At 33.8% G+C, this 22,459-nt stretch overlaps 1 protein-coding gene across 13 annotated transcripts in view; it reads right to left on the minus strand.

The window, feature by feature from the left end:
* Nipped-A (Transcription-associated protein Nipped-A) overlaps window positions 1–22,459 on the minus strand; it is a 128,521-nt gene that overhangs the window by 22,443 nt on the left and 83,619 nt on the right. For 7 of the 13 annotated variants that reach the window (XM_081976115.1, XM_081976119.1, XM_081976116.1 and 4 more), the window contains exons 36-44: window positions 22,310–22,430; window positions 20,059–20,348; window positions 16,815–16,995; window positions 16,608–16,762; window positions 16,392–16,555; window positions 16,189–16,337; window positions 14,315–14,509; window positions 6,335–6,538; window positions 5,679–6,278 (exon numbers count right to left, since the gene is read on the minus strand). In XM_081976115.1, the coding sequence (XP_081832241.1) occupies window positions 5,679–6,278; window positions 6,335–6,538; window positions 14,315–14,509; window positions 16,189–16,337; window positions 16,392–16,555; window positions 16,608–16,762; window positions 16,815–16,995; window positions 20,059–20,348; window positions 22,310–22,430 (2,059 nt within the window). The remainder of the gene's footprint in view (window positions 1–5,678; window positions 6,279–6,334; window positions 6,539–14,314; window positions 14,510–16,188; window positions 16,338–16,391; window positions 16,556–16,607; window positions 16,763–16,814; window positions 16,996–20,058; window positions 20,349–22,309; window positions 22,431–22,459) is intronic. The other 6 variants (XM_081976127.1, XM_081976126.1, XM_081976125.1 and 3 more) reach the window with 1 other exon arrangement.

Here is a 22,459-nt window from a genome sequence, read left to right on the forward strand (position 1 = left end):
AATTTCAAAGACAATTTTAACGTTTTCATGTTGCTTTTCAAGTTTTCAGGTTAGTTTTCATGGTTTTAAGTCAAATTTACATTTTTGAAGGCAACTTTTGTTTCTAAGTTAACTTTAACGTTTTGTAGTCATTTTCAAGTTTTCTTGGTCGATTTTCATGTTTTTAAGTCAATTTTAACGTGTTGAAGTGAATTTTCAAGTTGTTATATAAATTTAGATGATTTTTGAGACAAATTTGAATTTTTTAAGCAAATTTTCCAGTTTTCCCCTCAATTTTTATAATTTCAAGTTTTGAGGTCGAATTTCATGGTTTTTAAGTTACATTTTCATTTTTAGAGCCAATTTTTCAGTTTTTAAGTTAATTTTCACTTTTTGAGTAAAATTTCTAAGTTTTTAGGTCGATTTGTATGGTTTGTAAATGAAATTTTAAGTTTTAAAGCCAATTCATAAATTTCAAAGACAATTTTAACGTTTTCATGTTGCTTTTCAAGTTTTCAGGTTAGTTTTCATGGTTTTAAGTCAAATTTACATTTTTGAAGGCAACTTTTGTTTCTAAGTTAACTTTAACGTTTTGAAGTCATTTTCAAGTTTTCTTGGTCGATTTTCATGTTTTTAAGTCAATTTTAACGTGTCGAAGTAAATTTTCAAGTTTTTATATAAATTTAGATGATTTTGAGACAAATTTGAATTTTTTAAGCAAATTTTCCAGTTTTCCCCTCAATTTTTATAATTTCAAGTAAATTTTCAAGTTTTGAGGTCGAATTTCATGGTTTTTAAGTTACATTTTCATCTTTAGAGCCAATTTTTCAGTTTTTACGTTAATTTTCACATTTTGAATAAAATTTTTAAGTTTTTAGGTCGATTTGTATGGTTTGTAAGTGAAATTTTAAGTCTTAAAACCAATTCATAAATTTCAAAGACAATTTTAACGTTTTCATGTTGCTTTTCAAGTTTTCATGGTTTTAAGTCAAATTTACATTTTTGAAGGCAACTTTTGTTTCTAAGTTAACTTTAACGTTTTGAAGTCATTTTCAAGTTTTCTTGGTCGATTTTCATGTTTTTAAGTCAATTTTAACGTGTCGAAGTAAATTTTCAAGTTTTTATATAAATTTAGATGATTTTTGAGACAAATTTGAATTTTTTAAGCAAATTTTCCAGTTTTCCCCTCAATTTTTATAATTTCAAGTAAATTTTCAAGTTTTGAGGTCGAATTTCATGGTTTTTAAGTTACATTTTCATTTTTAGAGTAGATCACAACTTTACATATTTGGATTCCTCACAAAATTCTGACCAACTTTTGTGTACAATGCCCTATGCCTATCTCTAGCCGTTTTCGAAATATTTGATGTTTTTCCAAAAAAGTGACAGTTGCAACGCTCAACATATTTTTGTACTCTGTCAAAACCGTATTTCATTTTGCAATAAAACTTTGGGTTATTATAAATAAAGGATTGTTTTATTAAACTGAGGGTGCGTAATGACTCATTTGTATACAGGGTCGTCAAAAAAAAATCATAAACCTGTCACTAAAAAAAATGAAAAATTTCAAGTTTTTTAAATAGAAACCCACATTTTTTATAACGGAATCATTTTGAGCATTAAAAATTACTATACTTAATTACTATGTATTATTACTATTACTTATTTTTTTTTTATATATGTTTCAATTTACTTGCCTATACCTAAATCCAACCCATTTGTATAAGTCGTTCTGTAATCGATTATTAATCAATTTCAATCATTATTAATACAGGGCGCGAAATTAAATTCGACATTTTCCATTGGGATATCCATAAAGTTTCAATTTTTGAAACATGTTTGGAACCGTCATAACATTGCAAACATGTTAAGTCAATTGAAAACAGTTTTTAAAACTTCCTGAACATGTTTTGTACATTTTTGAAGAGAGAGAACATGCTTAATACATTGTTGGGACATTGGAAACAAATTTAGTCCTAGAACTTTCTGAAAATGCTTAAACATTTTTTTTAACATTCGAAACATGATTATGTCATTTGGAATGTTCGTCCAAAAATCATTTTAAAAGTTTTGAGTATCCAATTCGGTTTTAACCGACTAAAGAAATTGCTTTAAAAGCGACATTTAGTGCGTTCAAAGTGACTTAAATCAAAAATGTCAAATGGGACACCCTGTATGTTAATACGTCATTAGATGCAGCTTGTCAACATCTGCAAAATAAGCTAAAATGTATCTTACAAAAAATCAACAGTTTCTGAGATATTTAATGGTGAGGAGTGGTAAAAACTGACATCAAAACTCTAAAATGTTGAAAAGTGTTAAAAATGTTCAAAAATGTCTAAACAGCTTGTAAAATTGACAACATGTTGTCAACTGTCTAAAATTGGTAAAAACTGACATCAAAACTCTAAATTATGTTGAAAAGTATTAAAAATGTTTAAAAATGTCTAAACTGCTTGTAAAATTGACTAAACATGTTGCTAACTGTCTAAAATTAGAAAAAACTGACATCACAACTCTAAATTATGTTGAAAAGTATTAAAAATGTTTAAAAATGCCTAAACTGCTTGTAAAATTGACTAAACATGTTACCAACTGTCTAAAATTAGAAAAAACTGACATCAAAACTCTAAATTATGTTGAAAAGTATTAAAAATGTTTAAAAATGTCTAAACTGCTTGTAAAATTGACTAAACATGTTGCTAACTGTCTAAAATTAGAAAAAACTGACATCACAACTCTAAATTATGTTGAAAAGTATTAAAAATGTTTAAAAATGTCTAAACAGCTTGTAAAATTGACTAAACATGTTGCCAACTGTCTAAAATTGGTAAAAACTGACATCACAACTCTAAATTATGTTGAAAAGCATTAAAAATGTTCAAAAATGTCTATACAGCTTGTAAAATCGACTAAACATGTTGCCAACTGTCTAAAGTTGGTAAAAACTGACATCACAACTCTAAATTATGTTGAAAAGCATTAAAAATGTTCAAAAATGTCTAAATAGCTTTTAAAATTGACTAAACATGTTGCCAATTGTCTAAAATTAGAAAAAACTGACATCAAAACTCTAAATTATGTTGAAAAGTATTAAAAATGTTTAAAAATGTCTAAACAGCTTGTAAAATTGACTAAACATGTTACCAACTGTCTAAAATTAGAAAAAACTGACATCAAAACTCTAAATTATGTTGAAAAGTATTAAAAATGTTTAAAAATGTCTAAACTGCTTGTAAAATTGACTAAACATGTTGCTCTGTCTAAAATTAGAAAAAACTGACATCACAACTCTAAATTATGTTGAAATGTATTAAAAATGTTTAAAAATGTCTAAACAGCTTGTAAAATTGACTAAACATGTTGCCAACTGTCTAAAATTGGTAAAAACTGACATCACAACTCTAAATTATGTTGAAAAGCATTAAAAATGTTCAAAAATGTCTAAACAGCTTGTAAAATTGACTAAACATGTTGCCAATTGTCTAAAATTAGAAAAAACTGACATCAAAACTCTAAATTATGTTGAAAAGCATTAAAAATGTTTAAAAATGTCTAAACTGCTTGTAAAATTGACTAAACATGTTGCCAACTGTCTAAAATTAGAAAAAACTGACATCACAACTCTAAATTATGTTGAAAAGCATTAAAAATGTCTAAACAGCTTGTAAAATTGACTAAACATGTTACCAACTGTCTAAAATTAGAAAAAACTGACATCAAAACTCTAAATTATGTTGAAAAGTATTAAAAATGTTTAAAAATGTCTAAACTGCTTGTAAAATTGACTAAACATGTTACCAACTGTCTAAAATTGGTAAAAACTGACATCACAACTTTAAATAAAAAAATGTTTATTCTCAAATAAAACGAAATGGGTTGGATTTCGGTATAGGCAAGTAAATTGAAACGTATAGTAATTTTTAATGCTCAAAATGATTCCGTCATAAAAAATGTGGGTTTCTATTTAAAAAACTTGAAATTTTTCATTTTTTTTAGTAGCAGGTTTATGATTTTTTTTTGACGACCCTGTATACAAATGAGTCATTACGCACCCTCAGTTTAATAAGATCCTTTGTTTATAATAACCCAAAGTTTCATTGCAAAATGAGATACGGTTTTGACAGAGTACAAAAATATGTTGAGCATTGCAACTGTCACTTTTTTGGAAAAACATCAAATATTTCGAAAACGGCTAGAGATAGGCATAGGGCATTGTACACAAAAGTTGTTCAGAATTTTGTGAGGAATCCAAATATGTAATAATAACACTTCATTCAATAAGTCCCGGGACCAACTAAGAAAAACAATTATTTTTCATGAAATTCGTCTTTATTCATCAATATAGTTCCCTTCTAGAGTGATTCAATCATTCCAACTTTTCTATACCACGTTTATAGAACGATTTTTCCTTGGCCTCAAAATACGCTTCAGTTTCAGCGATGACTTCCACATTTGATTGATATTTCTTTCCCTGGAGCATTTTTTTGAGATCTGAAAACAGCCAGTAGTCGCTGGGGGCCAGGTCTGGACTATACGGTGGGTGGGGAAGCAATTCGTTGAATTTGACCTTCGTTTTTATGGACTTGTGACACGGTGCATTGTCTTGATGAAAGAGAATCTTTTTCTTCTTCATATGGGGCCGTTTTAGTGCGATTTCATCCTTCAATCGGTCCAATAATGCACAATAATAGTCGCTGTTGATTGTTTTTCCCTTTTCCAAATAGTCAATGAACAATATACCGTGTGTATCCCAGAATACAGAGGCCATAACCTTGCCAGCCGATTGTTGCGTTTTTGGTCGCAACAGTGGTGGATCCAGGTTTCGTCCATGGTCACATATCGACGCAAAAAATCCTTTTTATTACGGTTAAACAGCTTCAAACAGCGCTCTGAATCATCAATTCGTTGTTGTTGTTGGTCAATAGTGAGCACTCGCGGCACCCATTTCGAAAGCAGCTTTCGCATACCCAAATGTTCATGCAAAATTGTTAACACACTTCCTTCTGATATCTTTGACTCACTCACTTTCAGTTTACGATCAGACAATATAATTTTGTGGATTTTTTTGATGTTTTCTGGAACAACAGCCGAATTTGGGCGTCCAGACCGTTCAGCGTCATTTGTGTCTGTACGACCGCGTTTAAAATCAGCAAACCACCTACAAATCGTTGTTTTCGATGGAGAAGAGTCCCCGTAACATTTTTCAACCCATTGTTCTGTTTGGACGGTGTTTTTTCCCATCAGGAAACAGTGTTTAATCAGCACACAAAAATCACTTTTTTCCATGTTTTAAAAAAACTCAAAAGTTGTTCACAGATGGTACTTCAAGGGAAAAATATAAAAATGCGATTTGTAGTGCCACCTGTGGGTTAGTCCCGGGACTTATTGAATGATGTGTTATATAGGGTGTATTTAAAATAAGAAAGTTGTGATCGACTTCCGGTATAAACGGAAATGCAACCATCTTGAAAATATTTTAGTTAGATTGGGCATGCCCACATCAGTATCCTGCCAAATTTTCCAATATCAATCGATGTCTTTCGTCGTGGGACACCCTGTATTGGATCTAACTCGGTCTACACTAGAATAGCGCCAAAACAAGCAAACATAGGTCTACAGAGATATGTTGATGGAAGTTGAAAAAAATTGACAGACAACTACATAATACGTCATTAGACAGATTTTGATCTTCTTACCTTCAGTTTTCTGCATATCTTGCGTCGCCTGTTGTTGAACGGTGTTGGTTTTGCGCGCCGTCGCCGTCCTGAACGTCAAATACAACAGTCGAACGGGGAAATAAACGGCCTGCGGAAACATCCGTCCCGCTTGACACAACAAATTCAAAATAACATTCCCCTTGTACTGGACGAGACAATTGAGCAGTTGAGGCGTCCAAGGCAACCACAAGACGGGCGGCACGCCCACCGAATACTTTTCCAAAGCCTCGATCAGACTGTTTTTGTCGTCGTCGTAGCTCAGCAGCCACAGCACTTTCGCTATGTACTTGCGTCCTTTCGCTTCGTTTTGGTGACAGCAAGCGTGCAAAAAGCAAGCCATCGCGTTCACTCCCAGACTGATTTGACGCGGTTCTTTGATGAACACGTTTTCCAGGTATTCACCGTACAGCGCCCACGCTTTAATGCACTGATCGTGCATCTGTAGAGCGGCCGAAAAAGATTTGTTCGCATCATCCGATTTGCCGCTCAAATGGTACATCATGCCCTTCAAGGCGTAGAATTCGGCCGTCATTTCTTTACCGAAATACTGCATTTTTGTGTGGTTAATTACTTCTAAACCTGCAATTGTGAAGTTAAAAACAAAGTTTGTTTGCGCAGCTTATTGGCCACGTCACCTTCTTGTAACTCGTTTTTGTTGTTCATGGACGCCATCTGTAGGTAACATTTGACCTGCTGTCTGACCTTTTGGAAACAATCCACTACGGGCACGCTCGGTATGCTGTAGATTTTGTTTAGCGAGTCCAGGCATACGTTGGCCAGTTTCTGTTTGCGCGCGATCTTGCCGAAGTGGATTATCGACTGGGCGGACGCGTGCATCCCTTAAATCGATAACACGTCGATGATTTGGAATTAAAAATTGATAGATTAGAGAGAAAAATTTTCTAAAAATTTCACACGACTACCTTTAAAAACTAGATTACCTAGAAATATTCTCTCAACCCACTTTAAAGGCAGTGATGATAATTTGGTAATTGAATTGCTCTTGCAGAGCCCTCTGGCAATTTAAAACCAGTCTGGAAAGGTTTAAGACACTTGTAGAACTAACTTTGACGCCGCTTTTCTTCCTGACTGTACCAAATTTCGTAGTGTTTTTGAGGTTAATGAATAGGAAATTTAATGAGGATTCCAAAAATGTGCTTCAAGTGGGTTTTACAAGCGATTTTGTCCCCTGACTGTCTTTTCAAACTGTATTTTTGTCTGTTCAAACTTTGACACCGCTTTTCTCCTTGACTGTACCAAATTTTGTAATATTTTTTCAGGTTTTTGGATATGAAATTTAATGAGGATTCCAAAAATATGCTTAAAACAGTCATTTTCTCACTGCAAGTGGGTTTTACAGGCAATTTTGTCCCTGCCAGTCCTTTTAAACTGTGTTTTTGACAATTTAATCTTTGACAGCGCTTTTCTCCCTGACTGTACCAAATTTTGTAATATTTTTTCAGGTTTTTGGATATGAAATTTAATGAGGATTCCAAAAATGTGCTTAAAACATTCATTTTCTTACTTCATAGGGTTTTACAGGCAGTTTGTCTCTGACTGTCCTTTCAAACTGTGTTTCTGTCAGTTCAAATCTTGACACCGGTTTTCTCCCTGACTGTATCAAATTTTGTAGTGTTTTTTGAGGTTATTGAATAGGAAATTTAATGAGGATTCCAAAAATGTGCTTAAAAGAGTCATTTTCTCACTCCAAGTGGGTTTTACAGACGATTTTGTCCCTGACTGTCTGTTCAAACTTTGACACCGCTTTTCTCCCTGACTGTACCAAATTTTGTAATATTTTTTCAAGTTTTTGGATATTAAATTTAAAGAGGATTCCAAAAATGTGCTTAAAACAGTCATTTTATCACTCCAAGTGGATTTTACAGGCAATTTTGTCCCTGCCAGTCCTTTTAAACTGTGTTTTTGGCTGTTCAACCTTTGACAGCGCTTCTCTCCCTGACTGTACCAAATTTTGTAATATTTTTTCAGGTTTTTGAATAGGAAATTTAATAAGGATTCCAAAAATGTACTTAAAACAGTCATTTTCTCACTCCAAGTGGGTTTTACAGGCGATTTTCTCCCTGACTGTCTTTTCAAACTGTGTTTCTTTCAGTTCAAATCTTGACACCGTTTTTCTCCCTGACTGTATCAAATTTTGTAGTGTTTTTTGAGGTTATTGAATAGGAAATTTAATAAAGATTCCAAAAATGTGCTTAAAACAGTAATTGTCTCACTCCAAGTGGGTTTTACAGGCGATTTTGTCCCTAAATGTCTTCTCAAACTGTATTTTTGTCTGTTCAAACTTTGACAGCGCTTCTCTCCCTGACTGTACCAAATTTTGTAATATTTTTTCAGGTTTTTGGATATGAAATTTAATGAGGATTCCAAAAATGTGCTTAAAACCATAATTTTCTCACTCCAAGTGGGTTTTACAGGCGATTTTGTCCCTTACTGTCTTTTCAAACTGTATTTTTATCTGTTCAAATCTTGACACCGTTTTTCTCCCTGACTGTATCAAATTTTGTAGTGTTTTTTGAGGTTATTGAATAGGAAATTTAATGAGGATTCCAAAAATGTGCTTAAAACAATCATTTTCTCACTCCAAGTGGGTTTTACAGGCGATTTTGTTCCTTACTGTCTTTTCAAACTGTATTTTTGTCTGCTCAAACTTTGACAGCGCTTCTCTCCCTGACTGTACCAAATTTTGTAATATTTTTTCAGGTTTTTGGATATGAAATTTAATGAGGATTCCAAAAATGTGCTTAAAACCATAATTTTCTCACTCCAAGTGGGTTTTACAGGCGATTTTGTCCCTTACTGTCTTTTCAAACTGTATTTTTATCTGTTCAAATCTTGACACCGTTTTTCTCCCTGACTGTATCAAATTTTGTAGTGTTTTTTGAGGTTATTGAATAGGAAATTTAATGAGGATTCCAAAAATGTGCTTAAAACAATCATTTTCTCACTCCAAGTGGGTTTTACAGGCGATTTTGTTCCTTACTGTCTTTTCAAACTGTATTTTTGTCTGCTCAAACTTTGACAGCGCTTCTCTCCCTGACTGTACCAAATTTTGTAATATTTTTTCCGGTTTTTGGATATGAAATTTAACGAGGATTCCAAAAATGTGCTTAAAACAATTATTTTCTCACTCCAAGTGGGTTTGCCAGGCGATTTTGTCCCTGACTGTCTTTTCAAACTGTATTTTTATCTGTTCAAACTTTGACAGCGCTTCTCTCCGTGACTGTACCAAATTTTGCAATATTTTTTCAGGTTTTTGGATATGAAATTTAATGAAGACTCCAAAAATGTGCTTAAAACAATCATTTTCTCACTCCAAGGGGGTTTTACAGGCGATTTTGTCCCTGACTGTCTTTTCAAACTGTATTTTTGTCTGCTCAAACTTTGACAGCGCTTCTCTCCCTGACTGTACCAAATTTTGTAATATTTTTTCAGGTTTTTGGATATGAAATTTAATGAGGATTCCAAAAATGTGCTTAAAACCATAATTTTCTCACTCCAAGTGGGTTTTACAGGCCATTTTGTCCCTTACTGTCTTTTCAAACTGTATTTTTATCTGTTCAAATCTTGACACCGTTTTTCTCCCTGACTGTATCAAATTTTGTAGTGTTTTTTGAGGTTATTGAATAGGAAATTTAATGAGGATTCCAAAAATGTGCTTAAAACAATCATTTTCTCACTCCAAGTGGGTTTTACAGGCGATTTTGTTCCTTACTGTCTTTTCAAACTGTATTTTTGTCTGCTCAAACTTTGACAGCGCTTCTCTCCCTGACTGTACCAAATTTTGCAATATTTTTTCAGGTTTTTGGATATGAAATTTAATGAAGACTCCAAAAATGTGCTTAAAACAATCATTTTCTCACTCCAAGGGGGTTTTACAGGCGATTTTGTCCCTGACTGTCTTTTCAAACTGTATTTTTGTCTGCTCAAACTTTGACAGCGCTTCTCTCCCTGACTGTACCAAATTTTGTAATATTTTTTCAGGTTTTTGGATATGAAATTTAACGAGGATTCCAAAAATGTGCTTAAAACAATTATTTTCTCACTCCAAGTGGGTTTGCCAGGCGATTTTGTCCCTGACTGTCTTTTCAAACTGTATTTTTATCTGTTCAAACTTTGACAGCGCTTCTCTCCCTGACTGTACCAAATTTTGAAATATTTTTTCAGGTTTTTGGTTATGAAATTTAATGAGGATTCCAAAAATGTGCTTAAAACAATCATTTTCTCACTCCAAGTGGGTTTTACAGGCAATTTTGTCCCTGACTGTCTTTTCAAACTGTATTTTTGTCTGTTCAAACTTTGACAGTGCTTCTCTCCCTGACTGTACTAAATTTTGTAATATTTTTTCAGGTTTTTGTATATGAAATTTAATGAAGTTTCCAAAAATGTGCTTAAAACAGTAATTTTCTCACTCCAAGTGGGTTTTACAGGCAATTTTGTCCCTGCCAATCCTTTTAAACTGTGTTTTTATCTGTTCAAACTTTGACAGCGCTTCTCTCCGTGACTGTACCAAATTTTGTAATATTTTTTCAGGTTTTTGGATATGAAATTTAATGAGGATTCCAAAAATGTGCTTAAAACAATCATTTTCTCACTCCAAGAGGTCACGTGACTGCTAGCTAAATTATCCTCCAAAAACCACTTAAATTTTTATATTCAAAAAGCATTTTACAAGGAAACTAAGCTGATGGCGACCAGTCAGCTGTCAAAAAGTTAAGCAATGTAAAAAAAACTTGAAAATTGACAGATGCACCTGTCAAAATGATCTATTGATAGTGAAACTGTCAGCTGTAAAGTCAAAACCACAAAACAATCCCTTTACTGTCAAAATTATGCTAAATTGTAATTAAAGCGATTTCGTGTTTGTAAATGTCAAAAATTTTAAAATTATAAATCATAATCTGTCATTTTAAACAAAAAAAATGGCTGTCACAGTAAAATTACCGGCCAACTTGTCGTAATTCTTGCAACTTTTTTAATTTCACTTTTTTGGTAATTTTGTGGCCTTGCCTGTGTCACGTGACTGTTGCTCGAATCGAAAAAATTAAATAGGAAAAATACCAGTTTGGCAATTGAAATGTAATTACCGATTATTTAAAATTAATTCTAAGCAAAGTGACAATTTGGCAACATTGCAACAAAAATTATAATTTGGCATTTTTTTCAAAAAGTTTCGGTTTGACAACTTTACAGAAATTTGATGAATATGACACTTTGGCAATATTGCAAAATGTGGAAAAAATTAGGAAAAATCAGTCAGTTTGGCAACGTTGGAATTTTTTTCTTCTCAGTCGAAATGGATGGTCAAAATGGTCCTAGAGGCCTCTGGCTATTTAAAACTGTTCTGAGAATGTTTAAGACCATTATAAAGGGTTCTGGCACTTTTTAGAAAGTTCTCAATAGCATCTAGAGGTCTATGGAACTTTCAAAATAGTCCTAGAGGCCTCTGGCAGTTTAAAATAAGTCTTGAACGGTTCAGGACTCTTATAGAGGGCTCTGGAACTTTTCAGAAAGTTCTCTTTACCATTAAATGGTTCGAGAGGCCTCTGACAATTTAAAATAAGTCTTGAAAGGTTCAAGACACTTTTAGAGGGCTCTGGAAATGTTCAGAAAGTTCTCAGTACCAAAAAGTAGTATATGGAACTTTAAAAATGGTCCTAGAGGCCTCTGGCAGTTTAAAATAAGTCTTGAACGGTTCAGGACTCTTATAGAGGGCTCTGGAGCTTTTCAGAAAGTTCTCTTTACCATTAAATGGTTCGAGAGGCCTCTGACAATTTAAAATAAGTCTTGAAAGGTTCAAGACACTTTTAGAGGGCTCTGGAAATGTTCAGAAAGTTCTCAGTACCATTAAGAGGTATATGGAACTATAAATGTGGTCCTAGAGGCCTCTGGTAGTTTAAAATAAGTCTTGAAAGGTTCAAGACACTTTTAGAGGGCTCTGGAAATGTTCAGAAAGTTCTCAGTACCAAAAAGAGGTATATGGAACTTTCAAAATAGTCCTAGAGGCCTCTGGTAGTTTAAAATAAGTCTTGAAAGGTTCAAGACACTTTTAGAGGGCTCTGGAAATGTTCAGAAAGTTCTCAGTACCATTAAGAGGTATATGGAACTATAAAAATGGTCCTAGAGGCCTCTGGCAATTTAAAATAAGTCTTGAAAGGTTCAAGACACTTGTAGAGGGCTCTGGAACTTTTCAGAACGTTCTCAATAGCATTTAAAGGTCTATGGAACTTTTAAAATGGTCCTAGAGGCCTCTGGCAAGTTAAAATAAGTCTTGAACGGTTCAGGACACTTGTAGAAGGCTCTGAAACTTTTCAGAAAGTTCTCAGTACCATTAAGAAGTATATGGAACTTTAAAAATGGTCCTAGAGGACTCTGGCAGTTTAAAATAAGTCTTGAAAGGTTCAAGACACTTTTAGAGGGCTCTGGAACTTTTCAGAAAGTTCTCAGCACCATTAAGAGGTCTATGGAACTTTCAAAATGGTCCTAGAGGCCTCTGGTAGTTTAAAACAAGTCTTGAAAGGTTCAAGACACTTTTAGAGGGCTCTGGAAATGTTCAGAAAGTTCTCAGTACCAAAAAGTAGTATATGGAACTTTAAAAATGGTCCTAGAGGACTCTGGCAGTTTAAAATAAGTCTTGAAAGGTTCAAGACACTTTTAGAGGGCTCTGGAACTTTTCAGAAAGTTCTCAGCACCATTAAGAGGTCTATGGAACTTTCAAAATGGTCCTAGAGGCCTCTGGTAGTTTAAAACAAGTCTTGAAAGGTTCAAGACACTTTTAGAGGGCTCTGGAAATGTTCAGAAAGTTCTCAGTACCAAAAAGTAGTATATGGAACTTTAAAAATGGTCCTAGAGGACTCTGGCAGTTTAAAATAAGTCTTGAAAGGTTCAAGACACTTTTAGAGGGCTCTGGAACTTTTCAGAAAGTTCTCAGCACCATTAAGAGGTCTATGGAACTTTCAAAATAGTCCTAGAGGCCTCTGGTAGTTTAAAATAAGTCTTGAAAGGTTCAAGACACTTTTAGAGGGCTCTGGAAATGTTCAGAAAGTTCTCAGTACCAAAAAGAGGTATATGGAACTTTCAAAATGGTCCTAGAGGCCTCTGGTAGTTTAAAATAAGTCTTGAAAGGTTCAAGACACTTTTAGAGGGCTCTGGAAATGTTCAGAAAGTTCTCAGTACCAAAAAGTAGTATATGGAACTTTAAAAATGGTCCTAGAGGACTCTGGCAGTTTAAAATAAGTCTTGAAAGGTTCAAGACACTTGTAGAAGGCTCTGGAACTTTTCATAAAGTTCTCAATAGCATTTAGAGGTCTGTGGAACTTTCAAAATAGTCCTAGAGGCCTCTGGTAGTTTAAAATAAGTCTTGAAAGGTTCAAGACACTTTTAGAGGGCTCTGGAAATGTTCAGAAAGTTCTCAGTACCAAAAAGTAGTATATGGAACTTTAAAAATGGTCCTAGAGGCCTCTGGCAATTTAAAATAAGTCTTGAAAGGTTCAAGACACTTGTAGAGGGCTCTGGAACTTTTCAGAACGTTCTCAATAGCATTTAAAGGTCTATGGAACTTTTAAAATGGTCCTAGAGGCCTCTGGCAAGTTAAAATAAGTCTTGAACGGTTCAGGACACTTGTAGAAGGCTCTGAAACTTTTCAGAAAGTTCTCAGTACCATTAAGAAGTATATGGAACTTTCAAAATGGTCCTAGAGGCCTCTGGTAGTTTAAAATAAGTCTTGAAAGGTTCAAGACACTTTTAGAGGGCTCTGGAAATGTTCAGAAAGTTCTCAGTACCAAAAAGTAGTATATGGAACTTTAAAAATGGTCCTAGAGGACTCTGGCAGTTTAAAATAAGTCTTGAAAGGTTCAAGACACTTGTAGAAGGCTCTGGAACTTTTCATAAAGTTCTCAATAGCATTTAGAGGTCTGTGGAACTTTCAAAATAGTCCTAGAGGCCTCTGGTAGTTTAAAATAAGTCTTGAAAGGTTCAAGACACTTTTCGAGGGCTCTGGAAATGTTCAGAAAGTTCTCAGTACCAAAAAGAGGTATATGGAACTTTCAAAATGATCCTAGAGGACTCTGGGAGTTTAAAATAAGTCTTGCAAAGTTCAAGATACTTGTAGAGTGCTCTGGAACTTTTCAGAAAGGTCTCAGTACCATTAAGAGGTATATGGAACTATAAATGTGGTCCTAGAGGCCTCTGGTAGTTTAAAATAAGTCTTGAAAGGTTCAAGACACTTGTAGAGGTCTCTGGAACTTTTCAGTACCATTAAGAGGTCTATGAAACTTTCAAAATGATCCTAGAGATCTCTGACAGTTTAAAAAAGTTCTGGGAAAGTTTAAAACAGTCGTAGAGGTTTCTAGAACTGTTCAGTAAGTTTTCAGCAGCATTTAAAGATCTGTGGAATCGTGTGTCCTGTCCACGTATCAAATAAATAAGAATAAGAAGTCGTATAAACTGGTTTTTAGCCTGAATGACGGTTAAAAAAAAACCATTACCATCATCACTGTCTTGGATAAGAAATATCTCTGAATAATCCAAAAAAAAAATCAATAAAACTACAGCTAGTCGATGGAAAATTAAATAGATTACAGACGTGCGACACCTACATATACCTATTTTTGTGGTTGCCATCGTAGAATCGCGGTGTTGCTCGTGATATTTGACGATTAACTGGTAATGCTGCTGTCGCCACGAAAAAATGTCACTCCAATGTACCAGATCGTCGGCAATGACGGGCAAACGATTGCGCCACGTCTTTACTATGGCCTTTAAATCGTGCAACGAGGTCGGATTGGACGCTCCTACAGTTTTGTATTCACCAATATTACTTTTCGATAACTCAAACGGAAACACTATTTTTTCTACGAATGTTTGCAAATAAGCTACTTTGCATACGTAAAAGTGTGTGCAAAGTGGCACTTTCCCGCACACTTTTTAAAATGCTGATTATACCTTGTAACAGTGGTTTTATATAGACTATTATACATAAAATCTGCTTAGAATTTTGCGTAGAATTAAAAAATGTAATAATATTCAGGGGTTTCATATAAAAAACACGACTTTTTTCACATTATTCTTCCGTACAGTTTAGGTAAATAAACCACCTTGTCTCTGTCTTTGAAAATGAGGCTTGTTTCCTTAGAAACCAAAGCTCATCAAAGCTCATTGTCAAACAACGCATTTATATGCAATTTAAAGTCTACAACAGTGTTTATTCTTACTTATTTAAGTTAAAAAAACTATTTTAATAATGGATATCACTGAAGATGAACTTCCGGAAGATGTTCTAAAAGCCGCCAACATGGCTAGTTTGCAATTGCTGCCTCTCAAATCGCGAGAAAAATACGAGAAACAGTACGAGTTGTTTACCCAATGGTGCGAACAAAAGGGGATAAAAACCTTAAAGGAAGAGGTACTTTTAGCATATTTTGTTACTTTAAGCAAAGAATTCAAACCTAACACAATGTGGTCAAAGTATTCAATGCTCAAAAATGTAATAAAAATAAAAAGAGACATCGATATCGGTGAATTTTATAAGCTCACTGCATTTCTGAAAAAGCAGAATGTTGGTTTTAAACATAAAAAGGCGAAAATTTTTACAAAAGAAGAAATATTCAGTTTTATGAACTCCGCACCAGATGAAATTTACCTGTTAATTAAAGTTGTCACTATATTCGGACTTGCTGGTGCATGTCGAAGGGAAGAGCTAGTCAATTTAACCACTACAGATATTGAAGACAAAAGAAACCTCATAATTGTTAAAATTAGGGATTCCAAAAATCATACAGCAAGAAACTTTATAATATCAGAAGAAGTTCATAACGGAACCTACCTGCAACTGTACAGAAGATACACCGGCCTACGTCCAAAAAAGTCAAACAATCGTTTTTTCCTAGTTTACAGAAAGGGTAAATGTTTTTCGGAAAGTGTTGGAGTAAACAGTTTTGGAAAAATGCCTTCTGAAATAGCTATTTTTTTGAAGTTGCCAAATCCAGAACTCTACACAGGGCACAGTTATCGTCGACGATCGGCAACGTTCCTGGCCGATTCTGGAGAAGGAATCACTGACATAAAACGCTTGGGGGGTTGGAAATCGACTACGGTAGCTGAAGAATACATTGATGAATCCACAAGTTATAAAAAAGGATTAAGTAACAAAATTCTGACCTTCAATCCTAAAGAAAGTGAAGCAGTTCCAAGTACCAGTATTTTACCTTCAGTTGCTCAATCTGCGATCAATTTAAAAAACGCGACCAACTGTACATTTAACATTAATGTTGTTAATAACAATAAATAGTTATAAGTTGTTGTTTTTAATATCAATAAAAATTAAAAACAAAATGTATAGATATTTCATTCGTAGAAAAAATATTGTTCCTAACACGTGTGCAAAGTAGTTTTCCCGCACTTGAAGCTTATCCGACTAACTGCATTCGCGTGTGGGAAAACATATTACTACTATTTTCGCAACTAAACGTACCTTCTAGCAAACATTTGTGAATCTGATAAGCTTCTTGCAGCTCCATAATTTGCTGAGCCGCCTGCAAATACTGCAGATGAATGTGACTGACGATATGAGGCAATCGCCTCCATTCGTTCAAACAAAAAGCGCTGGCGCTCTCGACGTACCTAACACGAGCACAAAGTGACGAATGAGGTTGTTTTAATATGGTTTCGACTTACCTCTCAACGTATTGCAACGGTTTAGTTTCGTCCGGCTGGCAAATACACAAAAATCCCCCGTACAAAGTCACTTTCCAGGCCATCTCTTTCGGGCAACAGAATTCTACATTTTCTAGCGCTTCCTTCATGTACTCCCAGTTTGGTTTCGATGTGCGCCACGCGCTCTAATCACGATAAAATAGTTCAAAAAATGCCAACCAATTTTTATAAACTTACTTCAAGTAAAAGCAAAGGATCGTACACTCCCGTTTTGGCATAATCGGCTAGAACGTCCCACATTTGCAGTTCTTTGGCGCACCGAATCCAGTGGTCGCTCCAGAGCAGAATTTCGCGCTGGAAAGCGGCCGAAACTGGTCCGGCGCTTGCGTCTGCTACAATAAACTGGTTAAAAAGTGTCACTTGACTGGGTGCACGCTTAAAAACCTTTATGTTTGGCCATGGCCGTCTCGTAGGCAGTCTGCGCCTGCTCGAAGAAACCGTGCTGCTCGTAGGCGATTGCCACGCCCGTTTCGCGGTAGTGGGCGTGTTTCTGCCACAGCCCCGCCCACAAATCTTCTTCGCACATTTGATTGTACAAGTCGGCCAACGAGTCGAGCAAGTCGTTCTGTAATCGATTATTAATCAATTTCAGTCATTATTAATACAGGGCGGTAAATTAAATTCGACATTTTCCATTGGGATATCCATAAAGTTTCAATTTTTGGAACCGTCATAACATTGCAAACATGTTAAGTCGATTGAAAAGAGTTTTTAAAACTTCCTGAACATGTTTTGCACATTTTTATAACATTCAGAACATGCCTAATACATTGTTTGGACATTGGAAACAAATTTAGTCATAGAACTTTCTGAAAATGCTTAAACATTTTTTTTTACATTCGAAACATGATTATGTCAATTGGAATGTTCGTTCAAACATCATTTTAAAAGTTTTGAGTATCCAATTTGGTTTTAACCGACTAAAGAAATTGCTTTAAAAGCGACATTTAGTGCGTTCAAAGTGACTTAAATAAAAAATGTCAAATGGGACACCCTGTATGTTAATACGTCATTAGATGCAGCTTGTCAACACCTGCAAAATAAGCTAAAATGTATCTTACAAAAAATAAACAGTTCCTGAGATATTTAATGGTGAGGAGTGGCAAAAACTGACATCGAAACTCTAAATTATGTTGAAAAGTGTTAAAAATGTTCTAAAATGTCTAAACAGCTTGTAAAATTGACTAAACATGTTGCCAACTGTCTAAAATTGGTAAAAACTGACATTAAAACTCTAAATTATGTTGAAAAGTATTAAATATGTTCAAAAGTGTCTAAACAGCTTGTAAAATTGACTAAACATGTTGCCAACTGTCTAAAATTGGTAAAAACTGACATCACAACTCTAAATTATGTTGAAAAGTATTAAAAATGTTCCAAAATTTCTAAAAAGCTTGTAAAATTGACTAAACATGTTGCCAACTGTCTAAAATTGGTAAAAACTGACATCAAAACTGTAAATTATGTTGAAAAGTATTAAAAATGTTCAAAAATGTCTAAAAAGCTTGTAAAATTGACTAAACATGTTGCCAACTGTCTAAAATTGGTAAAAACTGACATCAAAACTGTAAATTATGTTGAAAAGTATTAAAAATGTTCAAAAATGTCTAAAAAGCTTGTAAAATTGACTAAACATGTTGCCAACTGTCTAAAATTGGTAAAAACTGACATCAAAACTGTAAATTATGTTGAAAAGTATTAAAAATGTTCAAAAATGTCTAAAAAGCTTGTAAAATTGACTAAACATGTTGCCAACTGTCTAAAATTGGTAAAAACTGACATCAAAACTCTAAATTATGTTGAAAAGTATTAAAAATGTTCAAAAATGTCTAAACAGCTTGTAAAATTGACTAAACATGTTGCCAACTGTCTAAAATTGGTAAAAACTGACATCAAAACTCTAAATTATGTTGAAAAGTATTAAAAATGTTCAAAAATGTCTAAACAGCTTGTAAAATTGACTAAACATGTTGCCAACTGTCTAAAATTGGTAAAAACTGACATCAAAACTGTAAATTATGTTGAAAAGTATTAAAAATGTTCAAAAATGTCTAAACAGCTTGTAAAATTGACTAAACATGTTGCCAACTGTCTAAAATTGGTAAAAACTGACATCAAAACTCTAAATTATATTGAAAAATGTTCAAAAGTTTCTAAACAGCATGTAATATTGACTAAACATGTTGCAAACTGTCTAAAACTGGTTAAAAAAAAATTGAAAGAATGGGGGGTATTAGGGGTCTTTTTTACTATTTTTTGAAATTCTGTATCTCGGTAACGTGAAGAGCTAGAGAGGCCAGTTTTGGCTCATTTTGTAGTATTTTTTATCCTTTTTCTAATGGCGTTTCAGTGAAGTCTATAAAAGTTTAAATAAAAAAGTTACAATCATTCAAAATCGGAGAAAATGTCATTTTTGTAAAAATTGCAATTTTGGCAATTTTTTATTTTGCTCTAAGAAGGTTCCAATGCACATCAAAGAGCATAATTTATACCAAAGGACCTTAAATTAAGTAAAATAAGTACAAAAAAAGCAATTTAAAATTTTTCATTTTTCAAAAAAATTTAGGGGTCTTCTTTTACTACTTTTTGAAATTCAATATCTCGGTAACATGAAGAGCTAGAGAGGCCAGTTTTAGCTCATTTTGTAGTATTTTTTATCCTTTTTCTAATGGCGTTTCAGTGAAATTTATCAAAGTTCAAATCAAAAAGTTACAATCCAAAAACTGACAAAATGTCATTTTTGTAAAAATTGCAATTTTGGCAATTTTTTAGTTTGCTCCAGGAGGGTTCCAATGCACATCAAAGAGCAAATTTATACCAAAGGACCCTAAATTAGGTAAAATAAGTACAAAAAAAGCACTTTAAAATTTTTAATTTTTCAAAAAAATTGAAAGAATGGGGGTCTTTTTTTACTACTTTTTGAAATTCAATATCTCGGTAACATGAAGAGCTAGAGAGGCCAGTTTTAGCTCATTTTGTAGTATTTTTTATCCTTTTTCTAATGGCGTTTTAATGAAATTTATCAAAGTTCAAATAAAAAAAGTTACAATTATTCAAAACCTGAGAAAATGTCATTTTTGTAAAAAGTACAATTTTGTCAATTTTTTATTTTGCTCCAGGAGGAACATCAAAACTAGATAAAAACACGTTGCCAACTGTCTAAACAAAGCAAAATAAGCTAAAATGTGTCCTACAAAAAAAAATTCTGAGATATTTAGGGTCAAAGTTGGTCTAAAAGAATTGACTTAAAAAGTGACATTAGTGAGTTCAAAGTGGCAAATGAGACACCCTGTATGAATTACGCTTTTAGTTTTGGAATATATTTTCAAATAATGTTAAGTAGGATAAGTGTTTTCTTGTATATTCCTTAATTATTAATGTTTAAGTGCGTATGTGGTTGCATAACCTTTGACTAGTAATGTAACACGCGGCAACATTGTAGACGGATCTTCATTTTAGTTTCATTACATCAAATTTTGTGCCAATCATTGTTTCACTTCCCACTGCCCAAATAGAATTCTACAGTTGGAAATAAATAAAAACAAAATTTGGTTTAAATTGCGCAACTTTGCCCTAATTTAAACTTCCCCTTCTTAAATTTGATTTATACAAGATAAGTCAAATTTACCTGTTTTGGTTGCTCCCCTTCAAACTCATAACAACTGGCAGGCACGTTGACTTTTCCCTGCGGCTCGAACGCTTGCTGTTCCATGGTGAGGGCCATACGATGCCACAAATTGTGGCTTTTGCCCAAATACTTCATGGTGGGAGGCGCCATTTTGATTTGAGGGCTGCACCTGAACAGCGCCTCGATAAAAGTGTTCATGGCGCTCGGCTGACAGTCTTTTTGAATTATGTGCGTGCCAGACGTGATGAATGGGATCATTTCCTGCGCCAGAACCGAACGTTCTTCCTCTTCTACAAAACACACACACGCACACTCAGTTAAGAATCAACTAATGGTGGGTTTATATTAATTTAAGATTTATCACCTAAGATTTATCATTTATAATTTTTAAGTGCATTTCTACTCATTTAAAGCTGGGTTTATACAGCGCACAACACTTGCACCATACTGCATAGAAAGTTCATAATTTTTAACTTTCTTATGCGAAAACAGCTGTACGCATGCACAAAATTTTGTAATGTCATATTTTGACATCCGCCGTCCGTCATTGTATTGTGTTATTGTTTTGTTTATGAATTGTGGTTTGTTGTTGATTTTGTATTTGTGATTTTTTGATCATTTAGTGCAATAAAAACAGTTGAAGTGTCTACGGAAAAAACAGAGTTTAGTGGTAAAAATTATCTAGAGCTAATTAGTTTCTCTTTACATCAAGAATTTATTAAACAATTGCAGAGGAACCTTGGCAACAATTGGGGCTTCTACTCTTGATGGGTGCTGCAGCTACAGCATTAAGTTTAGATGTCAAGAAAAGAAGAATACGGAGGTTTAAAACGCGACCTATGAATAGAAAACGCAATGAACATAGTGTTTTTGAAAAAATAGTTCAGTTTGCAGAAAAACATGATACAGAGCAGTTTTTCAAATATACGCGTATGACTCCAGAACTGTTCCATAAGTTATTAGCTCTTGTGGGGCCATTCCTGCAGAAAGACAAGACACAAAATCCAATTCGCCTAAAACAACGTCTTGCCCTGGTTGCAATCATCAGGGATGGCATGGTCGGTTTGTGTTGGCTTTCTAAATATGGAGAATTCTAATATATTGTTGTTATTAAAATTAATTTTTTTTCCCCTTTTCCAACTTTACAACAGCAAGCACATCTTTTTTGCCTTATCCTCCTTATCTGTGCTTGACATGATTGACAAATGGCAAGTGACAGAAAAATAACATTTCACATTGCAATGACATTTATCACGTGTTGTCATAAGCTCTTTTCATTGGTTAAAAATTATATGTTGTGCGACTGTATAAACACCAAAAAGAAACCCTTGTGGTTTCTTGTGCAATGTTATGCATTGTGCGCTGTATAAACCCAGCTTAAGAAATAAAGAAACACATGTAAGATGTAACCAATAAGAGAACGTTTCAAACACACGTGATTACCATAGTTGACATTTGATAGATTTGAACACATGCGCAATACGATTTTCACGTAAGAATCCTTACTTCTTAAATCTTAATTAAAATATAACCAATTTTCAAGGCCACTTCTTACATGATACATGTTAAATGATAAATGATACGTGAGTATAAACGGGATCGCCATATCTTATGGGTTAACCTCACTTTTAATTTCTTACTTCTTAAGCAGGTTTTACACCAAAAGTTTTACTTCAAAGAAATTGGACACATTTATTTGATCAAATTTTATGCATCAAATAAATTCATGAATTTCCTGAAGCATAATGTGATTTCGTTTTACACCTATCAAACTTTTATGTCAAAGCTGTCAATGAAAACAGTTTGGCCAACCAAAAAGATTATTCCTACTTTGTTTTCTTATTTTTCTGGTTTTTTGAATATTTTGAAATCTCATAATCGCCTTGAATACTGTATTTATGTATTGAATTCTGCAGCTTCAACTGAATACTAATAGTCAGTCTCTGATTTTAACCTCACTTTACTTTTCGTTTTTATCTGTTGGCAGTTGGCATTACGCAAAACGGCAAGTTTGATCAAATAAGTTGGATGAAAATAGAACCTGTCCTATTTGGTGAAAAATTTGAAGTAAAATTATTTGAAGGTAAATTTGACATAAAATTTTGTTTTACACTGGTAAAATTTGTCCTTGAAGCAGCTTCATGAATAAATTCATGAATTTCTTTGACATCAAAGCGCGGTGTAAAACCTGCTTTAGATGATACGTCTTAAATGTTAAATCTTTACCCACCATAAAAATAAGTGAACTAACCTAGAATTTTCCAAAATTGCGGGAACAAACTGAGCCACAGCTTCTCGGCCAAGTTAGTGTCGATGTGACATAGTTGGGCGGCGGCCAACAGAAATTGCTCTGTAGTGATATTGCGAGAAATCTTTAAAAAAACAAAAGTTAAACCCCCAA

Source organism: Ips typographus, linkage group LG3 (genome assembly GCF_016097725.1).
Source record: "Ips typographus isolate SLU linkage group LG3, UJ_Ityp_2.0, whole genome shotgun sequence".
Lineage (NCBI taxonomy): Eukaryota > Metazoa > Arthropoda > Insecta > Coleoptera > Curculionidae > Ips > Ips typographus.